Here is a 16,885-nt window from a genome sequence, read left to right as displayed (position 1 = left end):
ATTATTAAGGATTAGAGGTTATTGTGAAATTATTAATTTTAATAAGTGGATGAGTAGGTAAAGAAGTTCACTACTCGAAATACGCGTATACATTTAATGAAAGTTATGAAAATACAGAAGGGGGCTATGGAGGTAATAATATATAATTTTTTTTATCTTAGTTTTATTACGATCTTCTAAAAAACGCTAATAAACACAATTATGTTAACAAATACAAACGATTATGTCGGAGCTATAACAAAAAAATACGCTTTATATTTCATTTAATGCAGAAGAATCTAATGAAGATCAGCTTATTAGAAACTCTGAAATGTGACACCCATATATAACTTGGTGAATGATAGATACGTGATACCGAAAACAAAACAAAAACATAAGCACACAGCTGTTTGGCGATTTGCGAGACGCTCCTTCAACGCCGATAGATATTTTCGCCAACCCCTTTACAATCTACGGTATGTTTTGTCAATACGCGAACCGGGCTAGTCAATACGAATTCCTAATCCGTCTTGAACCGACCACAGTGCTGACATGAAATCTCCTCAGTGGTAGACGGATCATGGGTTAGAATCTCCTTGCCATCAAGCTAACCGTGGGAAGTTTTCGCGGTCTTCCTCTCCATGTAAAGCAAACGCGGGTTAGTTACATCTAAAAGTCCTCCACGAAGGCAAATTTCTCCCAATACTTGATCCAGGAGTTTCCTTGTCTTCTGGATTGGGTTCAAAATTACAAGGCTACGGAACATTAGTAGTCGTAAACCCAAGAAATTGGGTCAACTGTTCAACGACGGTTATAAAATAAAATAAAAAATACTTCTTTTTGAAAAAATTTTGTAAACATAGATATTAAAAATTTTGATATTTATAGATATGTGGAGTTTTCTATAGATATGAAGATTTTCATAGATATATTTAAGATTGAAGACCGTATTAAATTTCAAAATGATGAAAGCAGATCAACAGTAATAATGCAGCTAAATTTGTCGTGCATTTTGTTCTACATTTTTGTTTAAAAAATGAACAATACATATTTTTTTTAAATTTTTCTACCGTCGATAAACAGTTTGATTTGAGACAGTTAATACTAAACTTCTAAACCAACTCAAAGCACCATGAGATTACTTATGACATTTGAAAGCCTTTTCACCAGCTGTTAAAGAGGAACCATGAAAATAAAAAATAGTTTAACAAAAATAATACTTAAATATTTGTTCTAATAAGATTAACAATTATGAATAAGCTATTTTGTTGTACACTATTGCTTGAATATTAAGTTTTAACTAATATATTAAATATTTCAACAGAAAAATGTCTGAAAATTTTAATATTTTTTATTTTACTCCCGCAAAATTTTAACCCTAAGCACCCGAATAGAAAAATTCTATTTATTTCTTCTTAACTCTAATAATATAAGATTAATTAGAGATAGATTATTAGATTTACACTATTAATTTGTTATACAAAATGCTTGAATATTACTTTTTAACTAATACATTAAATATTTTAATAGAAAAATGCCTGAATATTTTGCTATCTTTTATTATACTTCCGCAAAATTTTAAATGTAGCACCAGAATAAAAAAATTAAAGTTTTATTTCTCTTTAACTCTAATAATCTAAAATTAATTAGAGATACATCATTAGATTAATAACCTATTAACCAATCAACTCTATCCAATTAAAGAGAATTTTGGTTCACAAATTGATTTTATATGAATATGTTAATGAAAATTTGTTTCCTGCCATAGAAATGAAATCCTTTCAAAATAATATTTATAAACTGTTATTATACCATTATATTGCATTTCGTAGGGGGCGAAAAACAAATATTGGAGAACACTTCAGGTAGACGCGAAATGACTAGTAAATTTTGGAAAATATTGAGAGGTCTTTCAAAGTAGTTAATCATTACCGAACTTTAAAATTATTGCTCAAAAATCTTGCATTAAATGACAAATGCTGAAAAACGAATTCTTGAATTCTTGTATGAAGACATTGTTTTTAAGAAATTCGCGGAACTCAACTACCACGAACCTCAAAAAAATCCTTAGTATACGATAGTTTGAATGAATTCATTTCAGAGAAAAAGGCCCTAAGGCCTTCAGACCCTAAAACTTTTAGGGTCACTGTACTTATAATCTTATCTGACAGAAAAGTTATGGAATCTCATGAATTCTTATATCTTCAGTCATAGCTTGCATATCAATTGACTGCACTGTGAATAATTCCGGTTCAAATTATGGTAAAAAATACCAGCACTAAGGGTGCCGATAGTTTATACCACAAAATACATTTTTACCGGAGCATGCTGCGGATCAAAAAATCTGATCTACCGTTATTTTTACAGCAATAATTATCGTGAAATCACTATAATTAAATAAATATTACTGTTAAAACTATGGTATAATATTTTACGGTAAAAATGAATTTTTACGGTAAAATTGATTTTACAGATAGTGCATTTAAAGTTCTATATAGTGCTTTATACCGTAATTTGATCCGGAATTATTCACTGTGTATAAATGAATGATCCTATGATATAAATAAACCCTATGTTATGAAAAATGATTAAAAAAATTGATAATTGCTGATGTTATAAAAAAATGATGACAATTTATGTAGCAAAAGCAATAAACATTATCTCTTTGGTATTTACTGATTTCTTTTCTAGCGTAAATTATGTTTTTATGTTAATTTTGTGCTTGTTTTTATGGGCGTACTTTTTAATTGCATATCTTTCTTTAAGATGCTCAGACGGTAAATAAATATTTTTACAATATTTTAAACAGTTGAAGAGGTCAGTATAAGACATACTTAAATTTCAGTCTATTTACCCGGTATTCTCGGAGAACAACTGAAAATATACAAATGTTTTAAAGGGTTTTTAGAACTATTTGAAACACTGTTTCTGAAAAATCCTCTTCTCCTGAGAAAATTGTTACAAATATATCATTTGAAAACACTTTTTGCCGTTGTACTGGATATCATACACCTTATTTATTTACGAATTCTGCAGTTTCAAAACAATAAAGTAATCGTGTAAATTATAATAGATACCTTTTTTAACGATATCAAACTCTTTTCTACATTCTCAGAAATAACTCTCACTTTTGATGAATTAGCAATCCTTGAGCTATATTGCTAATTTTGAGAATTATTTTGTCACGAAATCACGTGATTTGTAACGCAATGGGAACTCTCAAATTATGACGAAAATGTTTCCCCAATTCGAAACTTCAGCGCAGTGCAATGTGGGAGATTGTTAACTAGAATGACGAAACTAGGATAAAGATTAAAGGGAAAAAAAAGTCGATCGGCTTATACGATTGTCAAGGAGTTGACCTTGTACCAGGAAGATCCCGGATTCAAATTCCGCTTCGGACATGGGTCTAATTTATTTCTCGGTTCTTTTTGTCTTTCTTGTGTTATTAAGATGTCACTTAACCGGCTATAAGATGCCCACGATAAAGGGATTATTAGAAAAATTCGACACATTAGATACTACGAGCTTCTTTTTTTTTATTTATTATTTTTTGTTGGAAAAAATGGAAAAGCGAAATATTTCTTTCCTTGAAGAAGAAAAGATAGTTATTTCGTCACCTTGACGAAATGTTTGCTCAAACATATACCAAGATTTCGACAAAAACGAAGAAATTTTTTTGTGAAATTTAAGTGTCCATTTTTTACATTGTAAACTGTTGTTAATCAGCATATGAAAGCATTCGTTGTTAAAAATCATGCTCTCAAAAATTAGTCAAAGAACATACTCATTCGAATGAGTAAATTTGTTTCAAAAACGAAAATATACCTATCTCATTTCTGAAACATCTCACGTTTTCAAACTAATATCGTCGTCTTCATTTGTAATCATGGCTGCAAAGTAGGAAAGTGTTAAATTCCGATCTGAAGGCATTCTTCATTCGTGAAATAAATTTTAAACGAAGGTGAGGGCAGCAGCTTCTATTTAATTAGAATTTTTTTTAAATATTTAATCGTTATAAACTAATAAAGTTTAGACTTATTATAGTTTAATCCAAACGCTGCTTTTGCTAGAAATCTCTATTTATATTTAAATAATAACACGGGGGAACAATTTTTTTGTTTCATTTATGCAAACACTTGATGTTGTCTAATACAGGTATGAGGATTTCAAACCTGAAATTAATTTTGCTCCTAAAGCTACAGACTTTTTCTTAAAAAATGACATTTTGAGTTTATTTTTTGTTGAAATGTACAAGTTTTAAAGTATTACAAATAAAAGGGGGCATTAAGGTCGCGACAAGCTCCTAGGGGAGTAAGGGCACATCATCAGGATTAAAATTGCATGGAAACCCATACACGGAAAAGGCGACTATAAGCGTTTCTCTATTATGGCCTGATCAGAAGCACACGAAGAAATAATTCATAACGGAGAAGTGCCCCTAGCGGCGTATGAATACTTCCGGGCATGGGTTTCTATACAATTTTAATTCTGAGGATGCGCCTAACTCTCCTAGATGCTTTGTCGCAAAAATGCGACTCCCTGTTACATATAATGGATTTAAACTTTTAAATTTGGGTAAAAAAAAAAACAGACTTAGATGTCACATTTTTCTAAGAGTGAAAAAAAAGGAATTAATCAGTTACAATTATGTAAATAATGCAAAATATTGATTGAATCCTTGATTAAGAAACTAAACTCATCCTTTACAATAAAATTCCTAGAGTAGTTTTGGAGAAAAACACTTTCTTTAAAATCATATGTTCATATGCCATTTTGAAAATCACTTTGAATCATTAAAAATAGTATATTAGAAATACCACTATTAATTACTTACACTTAATACAACAACCCTTAATAAATTGATTTGACTCACATATATTTCAGTGAAAATCAGTCTAGATGTTAATTTGAACACTTTGATCGCTAATGCATTGTTTTACTGTTGGAAAATGCAAATTAATTTTACAATCTATTAAATGGTCTTTTGTCAATTAGTCTCTTTCCAAATTAATATTTTTGGTGAAAAAGTTGTAGGTGAAAAATTCTGATCTAATCTATTCTTTGTTTTGGAATATACAACTAAATTCACCGATAAAAGCACGGAAAAAAATGTATTTGGCAACTTCATTTTTTATTTTGTATCTGAACAAATGGAGTTTATAGTTAATAGAGTTCAAGCTCAAGATAATGGAGAAAAAAAATTTAAAAAAAAAGGTAGCCTGTATTGCTGTATTTGATTTTTTTTTCTTAACCAAAAAATACATAAAATGAAGAAAATGTTACTCTGAGAAAAAAAAGAGTGGTCAAAACTACCAGAATATGGTAAAATTACCCATGTTTCTGGCTCTTATGGGAACACTGAAAAGCTCGGTAATTTTTACCCAAGCACTTTGGTAATGATTTTGGAAAACTTAACAATAAAATGTGGTTTATAACAAGTAATAAAATTCTGTAAATGTGGTAAAATATGGTAAATGTGTTAAAATTTGGTAAATGCTGTAAGATGGGATAATTTTATTATAATTATTATAATATATTATTTATAAGTATGGCAATAAGAAATACAGGGTGCCCCAAAACGACCGCATAAACTCAGCACAACTAGATTCCTCGTTGGGAGTACATAAAAACTGCCCAAGAAGCGTTCTTGTACGATCAATAGCTTACGAGAAAAATACGAAAAACGAAATATGACGTCACTGCCGGTGCAAGAAAAAAACACTTTATTGGACATATCAACAACAGTATTTACATATCTTTCTAGACGATAATGTTTAAAGCGTTCGCCGCTCATTTTCTGCTTTAAATTGTGTATAGTATATTGCTGTTGATATGTTCAATAAAGTGTTTTCTCTTGCACCGGCAGTGACGTCATACTTTGTTTTTCGTATTTTTCTCGTAAACTATGGATCGTGCAGAAACGCTTCTTTGGGCAGTTTTTATGTACTCCCAACGAGGAATCTAGCTGTGCAGAGTTTATGCGGTCGTTTTGGGACACCCTGTATAATTTTGAAAACGAGAAATTCTGGTAAACCGTTCTCATATGAATTGAAAAATTACTAAATGAATGGTTTAAACAACGTATATTTTGATTTTATTAACCAGAATTTATTAACCTGAAACGTCATTACCATACAGTACGGAATTTTACCAGAATTTTTTTCTCCGTGTAGGAACCATAGCAAATTTAGATTTTTTAAGGAGTATTTCAAATGTGATAAGTGGCATATTACTTATGCCGTGTAATATGAAAATGCTCTATATTCCTGATTGGAGCGTTTTCATAGCAGTAATTGCGTTTTCTAACATATTTAAAAACACAAAAAAGAATGAATATTTATTACGGATCTTAGTTTTCATGAAAATGTGGTCAATAAGTAATTAATAAAAGTGATTTTTGAATTATGTCCTTTAAAGATTTTGTGCAACGAAGAATGTGGAGGAACTCTTCGTTGTAATATATTACCAAAATTTCTTACTTTGGCGAGGTATAGGACCCTACAATTATTGTTTTAGGATCCTTGTAAAAACTCACAAGAATTTTTTTTTGTTTTAAAAATGTGTTCCATGTATTTTTCTCATTACACTCAAAGATATTTGTTAACATTGTTCACTACGTTCTTAAAAATAACATTATTTTTATGGAAAATTCCTTTTTTTTTACTTCAGGTATTCTTCCACAAAATCGTTTAACAAACTTGTACAAAATTAACTTTTAAATGACATAATTCTAGAAATAATTACCACTTTTTAAGAAAAATAGTAAGATCCCAAGTAAAGATCAAAGATTTATGCTCTTTTGTGTTTTTTTAATATATTAGAAAATGCAATCACAGCAAAGAAAGCACGAATGACTCAAAATAGAAATATTGAGCATTTTCATATTATACGACATAAACAATACGCTTATCTATGATTCACTATTTAAATACTTTTTGCGAAACCTCATGTTGCTATAGTTCCTCACATTTTTGTATTTCTCATATTTTTTTGGATAAGACGAAAAATTGAATACTTCATACACGCTTCTCATACGCCTTCACAAAATTGTACGTTAAAAGATACGTTTAACTGAAAAATATCGCTTTGATAATTGTTATGACACAATAAAGAAATATCTTCACCCGATCACTCGTGTCTTCTGGGTCTAAAAAGAAAGACTAGGGAGACAATGTCTTAGTGTTTCTTTACTGTCCCTCAATAAAAACAAAACTTTTTATCATGTTTAGAAAGGTGTGTTTAGACCCTATAACTGGCAAATAGAGAATGTGAGATATAGTAATGTATTTATTGATTCACACTACAATGAATCTATTCATAGAAAATGCTTAAAAATACTCATAATTCATTTTATTTGTTATTTGAGTACATGTAACAACAACCCATTTGCAGAATAGAGAATGCGATTTACTGTTATGTATTTGTTGATTCACATTACAATGAATCTATTCATGGAAAATGCTTAATAACACCTATAATTCACTTAATTGGTTATTTGAGTACAGGTAACAACTCATGTGTTGCAAATAGAGAATATGAGTTACTGCAGCATATTTGTTGATTCACACTAGAATGAGTCTATTCATTGAAAATAAACACCTATAATTAATTTTATTGGTGCTACACTATAAAATATTCTGGATCAAATTGCGATAAAAAGTACCGGCACTCAGGGTGTCGGTACTTTTTACCGGAACATGTCAAGCAACAGAAAATCTGATACATCGTAATTTTTACAGATATAATTACCGTAAAATCACTGCATCACTCTAATTAAATAAATAATTACGCTGTAATATTTTACGGTAAAATGGATTTTACGGATGATGCACCCAAAGCATGAAATTACTCATAACTTAACCCTTTGAATCAGAATTTTTATTAAACATATTTTTCATGCTTTTTTTTCATTATTTTGTATTTATTTAGATCAAAATTAGTGAAAAATATTATCTTTCGCATTTTAATAATTTCTGGTTATGAAATATAAAATGAAACGCCAATTTTTTTTCTCTGCTTAAAAGATAAAATCTTCCGAATACGGCTCACTCCAAGCAATAATTTTTTTCGAATTTACACTTATTTGCAGTTATTTAGATCTAAGAGAAACAGTTATTCATGATTGAAATTTCTTTAATTTATAAAATCAATTATTAATAAATTATTAAATATAAAAAAAAGAAAAAAATTTCGACAAATATTTTTTTTTTTGAATTTTATATTTTAGTTCAAATATAATTCCGAAAATGTTACATTTATCTAGATTCTTTTCAGTTACTATTGGACTGCTTTCTTATAATTAAGAGCACTAAAATATATTTTTACTTGCAATTAGTGTGTCAGAGAAAAATATATAAAAGGGACACCTTTGTCCCATCTGCGTCAAAGGGTTAACATGAGTTCTTCGTTTAAAAAATATGTGTTGCAATTATATAAATAATTTCCTGGCGATTTTCAAGCGCTAAGTTTGAACTAAAGAAAAGCTTCATTCAAACAAATTTTTCATTCAAGCAGAATTATGACCCAAACCAGGTGTTTCTTTTGTATTAGACAAAAGTTAACAATGGAAAATATATTTTTTAAAAATATACCCGTATTTAATTTAAAATGCTTGCAGAAGTCCTCTTTAGGCAGAACGGGAAACAAATGAAACCTTTAAAAGTCCAATATAATCTTTTTTGTGAAGGTTGTCTGTACTCTATGAAGGTTTCGTTACCTTTTATTTCAAAATAAATAAGTTTATTTGCTTGTAATGCAAATAAGTTTTTAGTTTTTTTTAAAATAATTATGAAATTGACAAAATGTAAAAGAGAACTCCTTAAAATTTTCATAAATCCTTTTTTAGAACAATTCTTTCCTTTTTATTCATACAATTTTGCAATGTAAAAAAATCTGTTTAAATGCTGTGTATTAAACAGTGTTAAATAAAACTAAGGTAATAGATCCTTTTATTCTTGTTATTAACGTAGATAATGAGTGCTTATAAAATATTTCATTCTCTCAAAATTTTCATACGTCAGCATGAAATAACTCATAACCTAACAATGATTCCTCGTTTAAAAATTATCTGTTACAATTAACTAAATTATTTTTGATAATAAGATCCACTCAAATGGGATTCATTTAAATTTCTGACGTTAAGTTTGAACGGAAGAGTTTGATTAAAAAAAATTTTTCATTTAAGTGGAATTATTGTCCAAACCAAGTGTTTCTGTCGTAAATTGACAAAAGTGTCCTATGAAAATTATTTTTGTTAAAAATATTAATTTAAAATGCTTGCAGAAGTCCGCTTCAGGAATAACGGGAAACAAATTAAACCTTTATAAGTCCTAGATACTATTTGGTGTGAAGGTTGCGTATACTCTATGAATATTTCCTAACTTTTTATTTCAAAATAAATGTGTTTATTAGTTCGTTATGCAAATAAATTTTTATTTTTTAAAAATATTTTCGAAAGTGACGAAAGTTAAAAGGAACTCCTTGAAAGTTTCAAGAATCTTATTTTAAAAATAATTCTTTTTTTTTAAATTTGATTTCGCAGGAGGTGCTGTATGCTGTTAAGTAAATAGTGCTAAATGAAACTAAGGTAATATATCCTTTTATTCTTGGCATTAATGTCGATGTTTGCTTATAAAATAATTCAAAATTATTATTATATTTCTTAATATCAATTTATTTCTTAGCTGCGCATTAAAATAATTGTAAAAGAAACTTTTGTATAAATATTAACTATTTTGGAGAAAAAAGAAAGACTTACTTGTTTTGGAAGTATGAATCCATGGAAGCAAACAAAGATTCTGTTGAAATGCGTTTAAATACTCCGGGACAGAGGTTATGATTGGTGTACCAAAAGAGGGGAAAAAAAGCAGCTTGGCCGGAATGGAATTCATTGGGTGACTGGACTTTCATTTATTGACTTTTCTTTTCTTGCTTTCACATCTTCAACAATACTTTTTAATTTTGAACCAAAATTCGACGATGCAAGTAAAAGAAAAAAAATTAAAACATTACCACATAAAAAGAGGTTTCTTAAAATCAGTTGAATGCTTTTTCAGAAAAAAAATACACGACTTTGAATTTCTGAACAAAAGATTTGCGACTAACAGAAAGTGGCTAGAAAGCAATTTATGCAAAGTTAATCCATGAGTCCATGAATTGCCTTAAGCAATTTGCTTGTAAAAATAATGTATATACATATATACATAAGTTAAAATATTGAAAAAATATAGAAAATAATGAAGTTTAATGACAGGAGAAGGAGAAAAATAATTAAAATAAAATTATTCTTAAAAAATTTATAATATTTAGATAATAAATTTTTTTTAAATATTTTTAAAAATAATTTTATTTTAATTATTTTTCTCCTTCTCTTGTCATTAATCCATATTATTTTCTATATTTTCTCAATATTTTAACTTATTTTATGAGTTCTATATACTTGCAGCTTATACGCAGTTAATAAAACTTATTAATTTTCTTCTCGTTTCTCTCTTTTCCTTTTATCCCTTTTGTCTTTATTGTACTCTCTCTGATATGTATATATAAAAAAAAATCGTTCAAAATATAGAGCTTTTTTATGGATCTAAAAAAACTCTGAAAAGCTAGAAAAAAGGCAGCAATAAATTCATAAATTTGTGATTAAATTTAGTGCACACTTTAACGTACTCATATAAGTGTTTTGTAAAACCATCTCAAATATATATACAAGGGTAAGACAAAATAATGGAAACACTTCTATACTAACAAATGTTTTTATCTTTCTCGAAAAATACTTAGAAAATCATTTTATAAATTTGGAATTTTTAGGTTATACGATTTCTTATGCTTATCAATGAAGTTTAAAGCTTTTAGAGGTTTGAGGGACCGACAATAAATTACAAACAGAATATAGTGTTTCCTTTCACATATTTCATTTTTTAATACCATCAAACTTTGTTGCCCTGAACCACCATTTTTGGGGTATTATCATTTGTTAAAAAAATTTTGTTTTATGATACAAAATAATATTTTAATGATTATATCGTTTTTAGAATTCTGAATTTCATGTAGATTTCAACATTATTTTAAGTCCAGCTTTGTAGGTTTTCATTAATAAAATATTTTTAACTATTTTTTGTTCTTCTAAATGTAGAGTGACAAAGCTCTTAGTTTGCCGGGTATAATATGTAGATTATTTATTTAACCCCATAAGCACTCTTCAAGTCAGATTTCTTCTTATTATTTTTAATACTAAAAAACATATTGCCTAAACTTATTTTTCGCATCTAATTTATGATATAAGATATTTATATAACGACATCTAGGCTTTTTTTTCTTAATTTTATTTAATATATGCGTTAAAACCTAAGCGCTCAATAACCTATCCCGTGATAAATAGTTTTAATTTTTCTTTCTTTTCATATTCTGTTTTTTTATCTATCTGAAAAGAGTATTCAGAAATTCTAGCTTCAGAACAATGTAATTTTGAACCCTTTATTTCGCCGTGTCTCTGTATTTTACTTAGCACTTATGAAAGAAAGATCTTCTGCGCATAAGGAGAAAATAATCCTGGAAAAATTACCGTACTGTATAGCAGTAACATTGATGGTTAAAAAAAACCTATAATCCTGATTAATAAAACCAAAATATACGGTATTTAAGCCATTCATTTGGTAAGTTTTTCCGTTCATATGGTAGCGGTTTACCGAAAATTCTGGTTTTCACAATTACAGTTCTTACAGTTACAGTTCTCCAATACTGCATATTTAGAAAAATATACAAAACTAAAAAATAAATTTAACCGAATAAATGGTTGTATGCCATGCTGGCAGGTATCATGATAGAATTGCGACGACATTTATCACATATTAAAAACCATATTTTGTTGTTACAGAAATCGCTGAGGGGATAGAGCGTTCGTCTTCCAATGAAGTGAACCAGGTTCAAATCCCAGCGATGACTGGTCGATACAAATCCATATACGACTTGCACTGACCGCAATGCTGACGTGAAATATCCTCAGTGGTAGACAGATCCTGGGTTAGAGTCCCTTTGCTATCAGGCTAACCGTGGGAGGTTCTCGTGGTCTTCCTCTCCTTGTAACGCAAATACGGGTCAGTTTCAGCAAAAAGTCCTCCACGAGGACAAATTCCTCCTAATACTTGATCCAGGAGTTTCCTTGTCTTCAGGATTGAGTTCAAAATTACAAGACTACCGAGTTGAACAATAGTAGTCGTAATCCCAAACAATTGGATCAGCTGTTCAACGACGGTTATAAAAAAAAATCATTACCAAAGTACAACGGTAAAAGTCACCGAGTTTTTTGGTGTTCCCATAGCTCAAGAAACTCAGTAAATTTTACCATATTTTTTTGTAAGACCATTTCTTTTGACCATATTTTTTGTAAGTACTGGTGAAGAAAAACATTGTTAACGGAATATTAAGGAACCTTAATTTTTGAGAACAAACATTAAAACTGTAACTAAAAGATGATATGGTATTCATGGAAAAAATTTTGAAACCTTCAGTTAATTGATTATAAAAATGCTTTATCTTAAATACAATTTTCTTTATGAATGCTAACTTTTTTTTCAGCACTACATCTTTATAGATGGTAACATTACTAAAGGGATCTACTTCAATCCAATCTCACTGGACAAACTCTATTCCAATACATTTTACTTTAATGATTGCAACTTACTATATGATAAGTGAAGAAAAAAAGAATTTTTTTGTCAGCCAAGATGCACGAAAATAAAACTGAAAGTATGTAATCATCTTTTCAAAAGAAGGGATTGTTGAGAGAAACAATGATGTGTCACGATTCAGAAGTATCATTAGAAGGATTCCCTTAGGCAGATCCTCTTTCTTCTACAATTGAACGGATACATTTTCAAAAAACCATTCCGTAACTATATTTTAAACCTTTTGAAACGTAATTCCTAGGTAACAATAATTAATTAACATATTCATTCCGGTAATAAAAGACTCAATGAGTGTTGTAATGGAATATAATATCATTTGAGGAATTTATCATCCAGTTATACGGCAAAATTAGGAAATTTTGTTCGTAATTTTTACTGTGGCTACTTTTTGAAGTGAATGACCACCTTTTCAAAAATTTAAAATTTTTAAATGATTAAAAAACTGTGTTGATATTAATAAAGTAAGGAATTTTTTGTAAACAATTCTGAAAATATGATTAACAATACTAGTTTTATTTTTGACATGAAGAACATTTAAAGACACAAGCGTGAAATAAAGTAATTTTCATAATATTATATCATATTTAGAACAATTTAATTATTAAACTAAATTACATAAAGTAATTTTCAGAATATTATTTATTCATAACAATTTCATAATTAAAATAAATGTAATAAAATAATTTTCAGAATATTATATCATATATTGAGCAGCGACTAGCTTTTTTAATTTCAATTTGTCACATTTAGATGCCCTGAGGCTAGTGGCGACCATTAATTGTGGGTAAGTGGGATCATGGAAGTTAAGGTTCTACAATTTTGTGACCAAGAACATGATTGTGGAAAAATGCTCAGGAACTGCGCCTTTACTTCCCAGACAAACTGGTACCTTTCTATATGAGAAAGCCGCCAATGAAGATCGAACCCCAGTTCTTCACCATGATAGCTCAATGGCTTAACCACTGAGATATCGTGGCTCTTCTGCTATGCACTTTAAAAAACAACCTAAGTGCTTTACGATAGATTACGAGAAAATTGGCGTGACAATTATTTTCTTTCTATTGCTAATGCTATAAACACTAAAATAGAATTTCAGAAAAATAATAAAGCAAAATTTATTTTTTTAAAAAAGAAATGCTGTATACAGTCAAATTATTCGACGCACTCTAAGATTTTATGTAAAATTATAATTATCAGGTGATACTATACAGCTGCATTGTTTTTACTCGGATGAAACCGGTTTACATTTTTTTACACTTCCGTATCAATAGGTAAACATTGCAATGCAATACGTTAAAAATAAATACAAATAGGAAGTATAAAAAAATCTCCTGAATGAAAACCCATTACCCATGTATGTTTAAATATGAAAGTATTGCATATTAACTCGTGCAAAACATGCTGTAGGGTCCAACCTACCTTAATAATAAAGTTTCCCTTAAAATTATTATTTTAGAATTATATCAGGTTTGAAGTCCGAGAGTCAGGACCAAAATGTAGGGTCCAACCTACTTTAATAATAAAGTTTAAATAGGTGTCAACTAATAACTAAAGCAAATAGCTCATAACAATAACTATCTTTTATTGTAAACAAAAATAATGATAACGAAAACAGTTACTTAAATGATTCCGAGTGAATCATGATGTTCCAAAATATGGTTACAATTAACCATAAATAATAGTTATCAAAATATGCTCACCATTAACCATAAAACAATAATTATTAAATCCTAATTAAATTACGAAAAACAATAAACACGAGAGCTTAAACGAAAGGTTAAGTGAAAAGTTAGGGGGGGGAACGGAGTTGCCTCTACTAGTGAAACTCAAAATCGCCAACGGCGCCAACACATGCAATTATTAAAGCACTGCAGAGCGTCTAATAATTTGGTCTAATTATTATAATATACTAATATAATACCTAATATAATAAATATTCAATATTTATATAATATATCGAATATAACAAAATATGGTTACAATTAACCACAAATAATAGTTATCAAAATATGGTTACCATTAACCATAAAACAATGATTAGAGCTTAAACCAAAGGTTAAGTGAAAAGTGAGAGGAGGACGGAGTTGCCGCTACTAGCGAAACTCAAAATCGCCAGCGGCGTCAACATACCGTCCGCCTTGCCCTGTTACAGACAGGCAACAACAAACAAACGTACAATTCAATAATCAAAATGAATAAGTATTAACTTAACTCAATAACAATAAAGTTAATAAATCAATAAGTACAAATGTGGACTGTAAATAAATAAATCAAGTTTTTAAACCAATATTTACGACTAAAATGTAAACTTCTAAATTAAAATTAAAATTTGTAAACAGCAATATTTTTTTAAAAATATCCATAAGAAATATTAATGCACTTACAATACAAGAATATTTTGAATAAGTGCACAATAACATTAAATAAACAATAAACACTACATTTTCCTTTTTTAGGCTTGACAATCAATTTTACAATCATTGACAGGTTAAATAGCAATTTTTGAAATTGCTCTTTTAATTATACCATTGGGTGTTTTAATGCAAATTATGCGTACACTCTTATCCATTCCCGGTATAACTTCAATAACTCTTCCCATTGACCATTTACAGATAGGCAACATTTCATCTTTGATTAGAACAAACATACCAATTGTAACATTTGGCTTTTTAAATAACCATTTACTTCTTTGCTGAAGGGGACTTAGATAAGAATTTTGCCATCTTTTTCAGATAAACTGGACCATTATTTGAACTTTTCTCCATCTGCAAATTATCTTTTTTATAAATTAAATTTGGTTCGGGAAAATCATGTATAGGTTGACCAATTAGAAAGTGGCCAGGTGTTAGCACATCAAAATCATTACAATTCTTAGAAAGTGGAGAAAGTGGGCGCAAGTTAAGGATGCCTTCAATCTGGATGTTCAATGTAAGAAATTCCTCGAGAGTAAGCTCAGTTAAGCTGATTGTTCTTTTTAAGCGATACTTGAAATTTTTAACCCCACTTTCCCAAAGACCCTCAAAAGAAGGGGCTCGAGGAGGGATAAACTGCCATTTGATTCCTTCACTGGCCAAATATTTCGAAACTTCGTATTTAGAACATCGAGCAGAATTTTGAAGGCGAATAATTTCAGAGTTTGCATCAACAAAGTTAGTTGCTTTATCACTAAAGAGATTTCGACTTTTTCCACGCCGTGCGAAAAATCCCTTATGAACCGCAATCAAATCGTCAAATCAGACACGGTTTCAAAATGAACCACCCTAGTTACCATACATACGAAAATTACAGAAAAATACCTTTTCTTTGATTTTTGAATTTAATTTGAAAGGGACAGCAAAGATCAAGTCCAGAATTGGAAAAAGGTGGAGAAGATCTAACCCTGGCAGGGGGGAGATCACCCATCAGTTGTTCTACTAAAATTAGCTTCGTACACAATTGTGCACTATTTGACGAACTAAATTTCGAGCATTGATTGGCCCAAAATCCTGACGTATTGTACATAACAACGCCTGTGGACCAGCATGCAAATCTCGTTTGTGATATTACTCAATAAGAATTTTTGTGAATTTATGATTGGCTGGAAGTACAATAGGAAATTTTCTATTAAATCCTTATTCTGCATGCCTTAGACGTTCACCTACACGAATTAAATTATTACTATTCAAAAAGGGATTAAAAAATGTTAACTTACTCTTACGATGCACTGGAAGACCTTTCTTGAAATCTGCTATCTCAGAGGAGAAGCAGCTTACCTGAACTGCACTAATTAGAGTATCTCGAGCATTAAGCAACTCTGCCGATGAGAGCTCACCAGTGGTTCTTCCAGTTAAATTTCTAGAATTAGCTATAAACCTGAAAATAAAGCTAACAACATTTATGAGCTTTGTATAACTAGTTGTTAGATTAAACAAATGACTAAAAACTTATAATGTTCAGTTAGAACTAAAGAAATGTTTTGAACAGTATTTCAATATTTCATTCTCATTTTTTAATAAGCATAACTTCAAAATCCCCTCCGTGGACGTCCCTACGTCTGTGACACAAAATAATTTTTAATGGCTGTTAAACAATTTAAATGGTATTTTAATGATTTTTGTAGTTTTACCTAGTTAAATGTTTATAGTAACTTTTTATTTAATATTTTTAAAAAAAAAATTTTTTATAAAATAAATGATTAATAAACTTTGTCCATCAAAAATGAAATCTCCCTCCATGGACAA

The 16,885-nt window shown here is 29.4% G+C and overlaps 1 protein-coding gene across 1 annotated transcript in view; it reads right to left on the bottom strand.

Annotated features, from left to right (window-relative positions):
- Positions 1–16,885, bottom strand: part of LOC107449504 (tenectin) — a 148,877-nt gene that overhangs the window by 108,446 nt on the left and 23,546 nt on the right. Inside the window, exon 2 of the mRNA XM_071188061.1 lies at positions 16,357–16,517. Coding sequence (XP_071044162.1) covers positions 16,357–16,517 — 161 coding nt within the window. The remainder of the gene's footprint in view (positions 1–16,356; positions 16,518–16,885) is intronic.

This window comes from Parasteatoda tepidariorum, chromosome X2 (genome assembly GCF_043381705.1).
Source record: "Parasteatoda tepidariorum isolate YZ-2023 chromosome X2, CAS_Ptep_4.0, whole genome shotgun sequence".
Taxonomy (NCBI): Eukaryota; Metazoa; Arthropoda; class Arachnida; order Araneae; family Theridiidae; genus Parasteatoda; species Parasteatoda tepidariorum.
The sequence above is the reverse complement of the archived record's forward strand: the minus strand, read 5'-3'. Positions and strand labels throughout refer to the sequence as shown.